Below are 6,335 nucleotides of genomic sequence, written 5' to 3' on the forward strand. Positions count from 1 at the left end.
GCCGACAGCAGAGTACGAGTAGTGGACATCTCGACGGAGAAAGGTCAAGTCACAAGACCACTGGTGAAGTTGGTTCTACTCCCGCCATACAACGATGGAAACTCGGAGCCAACAACCGCCTCATAAATTACCCCTCACCACTTTACTACATTCCACTTCCTTTTACCACAACATACCACTTCTAGGTAGTAGGAGGGATTCCATGTCTAACCTTTTTTGAGATAACTTGTTTTTAGTACCATGGAGTATATTTTGAGTTTTTTTTTTGTATTTGGCGTGATGGTTCTTACCCGAGTTACCCCGGGTTGATCTGGCTATACAAAAACGACCATCCTCAGATCTGAATCCATAATTAAAATAACTGCAGAAGTAGCGAACTACTCCGCCTCAGAATAAAAGCAAACAGTAGAAAACTAGCAAGTTTAAACCGATATGTTTTTTTTGTTTCAAAATCTTCAACCTCTCAAGCTTGCTGGTTTTCTATCCGCTTTATTTGGAAGAGATTGCATAAACTGTGTAGGCAGTTTATAGTGTAAGACCCGCCCGAAAGGAACAATTTAAAATAATACAAAAAAAATATTTAAAAACTCACATATCTTCGGCTCCAAAAGGGTTCGGTTCGGTGACAATCAGCTTCTTTTTGTTTGTGTTTTGTTGTTCGTAATCGCACGATACGCAGCATGTCGTTATGCCAGCAATCCCTGATAAAAAACAAAAACCAATTAGGCCTCGAATAAACGGTTAACAACAAAAAGTAGGTATTGAATAACTCACTATGGCGTTGCTTAGTCAATCAATGAAAAGGCAGCAATTTGGAAAATCTGTTTACCCAGAAAAGCCAGCAAATTAATCGGGTACTTACTTCGATTAAGTCCCTCGATGTTGGTGTTATTTGCCGCCGATCGGATTAGAAGCTGCAATAACAGTACATCGTGCTTGTAGAGACGTCACAATACCAGCTTTTGATATGGAAATCGATTGCTGCTCCATGGCCTCGTGAATCCGATCCTGATCGTTCATTTTGTCAAACTCATCAATAAGACATACACCTTGATCCGCCAGTACCAGGGCGCCTGCCTCTAAAGTCCATTCACGCGATATTGGATTTCGACGAACATAAGCAGTCAAGCCTACAGCACTGGCCCCTTGTCCGGTCGTGAAAACTGCACGTGGCGCTATTTTTTCCGTGTACTTAAGAAACTGAGATTTTGCCGTTCCTGGGTCGCCGCATATAAGTAAGTTTATGTCGCCTCTAACTTTGTGTTTATCACCGGGGTTTTTAGACTCTCCACCAAATAGAGCCAGCGCAAGTGCGCGTTTAATATAGTCGTGGCCATATATGGATGGGGCCATTGAAGCTATTATTCTTTCTGCAATCCGAGGATCTTTACTCAACTTCTGAATGGTAGCGATGTCTTCGTCCGTAAGCGATTGTACTACTTGTTTGCTGTCCTTCACAACGATATGATTCGCAATAATGACGGTGGCGAAAACCGGAAACCCTTGCTCAGTGTTTAGCGAACCATCAGAGTTGTTTGTGTAAATACCAGTAACTTCTAACTCATCACCCGGCTTGCATAAGTCACAAAGATCCGCTAAAAGAATTACGTCCTTACTACGCGGAATCCGACCAGCGGGAATGCGACCAGGAGATTCCTGTAAGGTAATCTTCTGGTAATTCCGATATAATGGATGTTCCATATTAATCGAAAAGGGGCCGGCACTTTGACACTCAGGACAGGAGCCAGGTTTAACTTCTGTATTCTGTGACTGTACAAAGGGCCCCAAAACGTAGCCACACTTCACACAATCGTATTTGATGACTGAAAGTTGAGGTAACACACCCGTTGTAGCTGTTACCACGCCCAAAGTACGCACCAGCTGGTTCAGATGGAGTTTCCGGAAAGTCCGTAACTCTTCTATAAGAGGCAATTCTGATATACGAACATGAATTTCTGTTGTAACACGTTCATATGTTGGAAATATTGATAAGACCATGTCTTTAGCCACCTTGTCGAAGATTTCTAGCATTTGAAAAGGTGCTTCAGGTAGGAAGTACGCAAGTACATGCTCTTTATTTGCCAAATCCGTGTAGGATACAACAAATGAAGATTTATTCTGTTCGCACATGCGTCGAATACGGTCCCGGTATGTGTACATACCACGTTCATCAACAAAGGTGCAGCATTGAAAATCGGCCAAATACTAAGTATACAGGATTCTAAGGTGGTGTCACCGCAGCTGGCTAAAGCTTTTGAACGTGTACGCCAGGCGGCCGACTATATGCCCGATTGGCAAGTAGAGCGCGTAATGATCACACAATTGGGCGCCGATTGGCGTAATCTTTTGGAAAGTTTCGATGAGAAACCATTTGCGGCGGCTTCCATTGGGCAGGTACATCGCGCTACATTGAAAGATGGCATGCATGTGGCTATAAAAATTCAATATCCTGGCGTTGCGCAAAGCATCGAAAGTGATATTGATAATTTAGTAGGCATGCTCAAAGTATGGGATGTCTTTCCGCACGGCTTCTTTATTGACAATGTGGTCAAGGTGGCCAAACGTGAACTAAATTGGGAAGTAGATTATACACGTGAAGCTGAATATACAGATCAATTTAAGCAGATGATTGCACCTTATCACGAGTACTATGTACCGAAGGTCATTAAAGAATTGACCACAAGCAGCGTACTGACTACAGAATTAGTGCCAGGTGTACCATTGGACAAGTGCTTCGATTTAAGCTATGAGCATCGCCATCAAATTGCTTCGTCTATACTCAAGTTGTGCTTGCGTGAGCTGTTCGAGTTGGAATGCATGCAAACCGATCCGAATTGGTCGAATTTCCTTTATGATGTTGATACCAAGAGACTAATGTTAATTGATTTTGGTTCAACGCGTTTTTATCAAAAGCAATTCATACGTAATTATCGGCAGGTAATAATGCACGCTGCAGAGAATAATCGTGAAGGTGTCTTGCGCATGTCACGCGAAATGGGTTTTCTCACAGGTTATGAAACCAAGCAAATGGAAGAGGCGCATGTGGATGCTGTTATGATACTTGGCGAAATATTTCGCTTTGATGGTGATTTTGATTCCGGCCGGCAGAACACCACCGAACGCATTGCACATTTAGTACCCACAATGGTCGCACATCGCCTTTGTCCACCGCCAGAGGAAATCTATTCCATACATCGCAAATTATCTGGTATATTTTTGCTGTGCTCACGCCTAAATGTACGACTTAATTGTCGGCCGTACTATGATGAAATTGTTATTCAGAAGTTCAAGGAGTAATATTGGAAAGGCACAAACTGTTAGGTATATATACAGGAAGAAATGTTTACTTTAGAAAAATGCATATAAAAATATATTTTATATGCACTTATGTATTTCAATATATAGATATACATACGTTGCCTTTATAATACGATCGCCTTGCTGTTTTTTTTAATCACTTCAAAGGTGCGCAAAAAGACTGAAAGCGATTGGCGATTTCTGTTCGTGGTCCAAGCATACTAACCCATTCTTTTGTAGAATGGCCTTTAGTATCTTCCAAATTTTCTATCGATTCAATCATTTCCGCGTCTTCCATTTCACCTTCAGCAGCTTTCTCCAAGTAAGTCGATTAAGTCCCTCGATGTTGGTGTTATTTGCCGAAAAATAACACCAGCAGAAACTATGCCCAGCAACATCCTGTAATTAAGAAAAAATTACATTCAAACATAGCTATATAATACGATATTTTACGCATACTCACCTAACCTTAAGATTACACAACCGCTGCGTGCCAGAAAAATATAATTGAAATGAGATATGAATTCGCCGTGTATGTATACGGATTTCCATTGAATTCATTCTGCATTTTGTTTTTTTTTTCAATGAAGAAATATCATTTCACCTTGTATGTATGTATGCGGTTTTCCATTGTATAAATTCGCCTTGAATGGTTTCTGACAATTGTACCAATGTACATACATGCATTCCACAAAGTGAACGTAGTATGTCGGTCAGCGTTCGGAACTTACTGCAATGGCAGTAGATCTACTACACTTCTTAGCGAAATTGAATTTTCTACTGCGGCTTTCAACTCTTGAATTTTTTACCACCACTTGAATTATGACAATATATTTCGAGTCAGTAAAGATGTTTCTGCAACAAAGCATATAGTACCGTAAATATATTTTATTGTTGGGATAAAAATGTAAAAAAAAAAGATGCATTGTCATAAGCCCATATCAATGCACTAACCTTTTATAAATATTTCACATATTTTTATGTAAAATTCAAAATGGAATAAGACATTTTGTAATAAAATTTGAAATTAAACTTATGTATTCTGCTGCATATGAGCTACCCTGTTTTTAGACGAGTATCGCCTACAGTGGCATCCAAACCTTTTTTTTTTGGGTGGCAGACTAGTTGTAGGGTTGCGAGAATGGCTAAAAACTCTCCAAATGTAGAGTAATACGTTTTCGACAACTTCATGCAACGAAGTTGAACTCTAATTACGAATATTAGTAGATCAAGTCATCAACGGAAATGATCTTTTTCACTTAATATTGGCACTTCCAAACATCATAAAGGCAATTTACAATTTTCGATGTAATAAAAATTTAACTTTGCCAAGGCATTCCTGCTCAATGGAATGTATGGCATTTGTGCGATCCACTTTTCATTTCTTTGTGGGTCGAAATCTTGCCTTATACATAATTTATACGAGTCAGTTTGCGCCGTACGAATGATAAACCCATTTACACAAACCAAACTGTTCTTATGCATCAGTGAAATAGTTATGCCCTTAATGTAATTAGCCAATGTCGATACACTCGCCACCCAACAACTCATATCAAGCGTAAAACTCGAACCAACGTAAAGTATCGACACAATTTCAGAGGAAACGATGTCTCAATTTGCCGCAATGAGGAAAAGGGCCGAACAGCGCGCCCATCGCTATCCGCAACCATGTCGCCTATGCGACGCAAATCATCCGATCAGGCTTTGCCCTTTGTATCGTGCGAAGTCGCCAGAGGAAAGATTGCGTGAGGCCTTACTAGGACGCTACTGCGCTAATTGCCTCGCGATGAATCACGAATTAAAAGACTGCGTGAGCGAAAAGCACCACTCGACACTACATTTCGAGGATGAACCCAGCACATCGAAAAAGTCATGGGCCCAACAGGTGGAGGAGGAAGAAGAAAATTCCGATGGTGTAATCTCGCTACTTGCGTCCGATTCTGGAACGGAAACGCGGCCTTTCCGTCCAGATACCGAAGAATGTGCACTTTCAGGCGATGTAGCGGAGACTCGGCCTCTCGACCCCTATTGCAGCACGAGCGGAACCGGTTACGTGGAGCGGAAACCAGGCCTTTCCGCCTGCGTAATCCCAGACGCAAGTCCTCTCGACGCACACAAAAGGAAGGTAGACTGGCGACTCGGCCTCACCAGCTATCGAAACGACGTACGTTCCGAAACGGAATCTTGGGTCACCATACCATAGCTGCGCCAACACTTCAACCAATGATCGCTATCGCTCCGACTGCAGTCGTTAAAGTAGAAGCTGGAGGGCGCCTACATTTGATCCGCGCGCTTGTCGACGTATGTTCCCCTCGAACTATAATATCACTTGACTTAGCCCGAGAGTTGCGCCTGGACGAGACGCGCGTTAGCGGAGAAAGAGGTTGTCTGTTATGCTTACGGGGAAAATATGGGCAAAATAAACGGGTAGCAACTCACGCTATTGCGCTACCCAATTTTAGCAGAATAAGCCCATCTAGCAATGTGGATGCCTCAGTGGCTGAGCCGTACGCGCATATACGCTTAGCGGACCCTCGCTTTTATGCGTCCGCACCGATACGCGTGATCCTGGGAACCGACGTTTACGCAGATATTTTATTACCTGGGACACTGCCCACAACATTTGGACCACTGCTCGCCCAAAGCACCATATTTGGTTGGGTGCTGTCCGGGGTCTCTAGAGCGTAACTTTCCTTTTTTTACATACATACATTACATCTAAATTATCATACTCTAAAGTGAAATAAAATAATGAATTTAAATAAAGTGCATTTGAAAAAGTAACCACGTACATTTCCTTAATTACCACTTATATTTACATCTGCAGTAGCACTCCATAAAGGAAGGACGAACTCTACCTTAATGAATGCCGACGCTGCTGCCTGATTTGATCATTAACATCAAGACATAGAAAACATTTGTTTGTAAAAACCATGTGCGCTTGGTAGCTGAAACGCGGCCGATATTTAGATGTTGCTTACCGCAAGGGGACGGGATGTTTAGGCCTTAAGCCTAAATATTTCCAAATATAATGCACC

At 41.9% G+C, this 6,335-nt stretch overlaps 2 protein-coding genes across 2 annotated transcripts; one reads left to right on the top strand and one right to left on the bottom strand.

Annotated features, from left to right (window-relative positions):
- Window positions 1–592: 592 nt before the first annotated feature.
- Window positions 593–1,998, bottom strand: LOC118756066 (DNA replication licensing factor Mcm2-like; the record flags this gene model as incomplete). Its single annotated transcript, XM_036490860.1, has 3 exons — window positions 961–1,998; window positions 863–914; window positions 593–701 (listed from the first exon to the last, which is right to left on the bottom strand). Coding segments are annotated over exons 1-3 (1,199 nt in total), but the record flags the coding sequence as incomplete, so codon positions are not given.
- LOC118756065 (atypical kinase COQ8A, mitochondrial-like) lies at window positions 1,997–3,531 on the top strand. The gene is made up of 2 exons (XM_036490859.1): window positions 1,997–2,013; window positions 2,112–3,531. Exons 1-2 carry the CDS (start codon window positions 1,997–1,999, stop codon window positions 3,295–3,297), a joined length of 1,203 nt encoding a protein of 400 aa, XP_036346752.1. The 3' UTR covers window positions 3,298–3,531.
- Window positions 3,532–6,335: the final 2,804 nt, after the last annotated feature.

The sequence above is a fragment of the Rhagoletis pomonella genome, unplaced genomic scaffold (genome assembly GCF_013731165.1).
Source record: "Rhagoletis pomonella isolate Grant_MI unplaced genomic scaffold, Rhpom_1.0 Rhpom_scaffold_08615, whole genome shotgun sequence".
Classification (NCBI taxonomy): Eukaryota; Metazoa; Arthropoda; class Insecta; order Diptera; family Tephritidae; genus Rhagoletis; species Rhagoletis pomonella.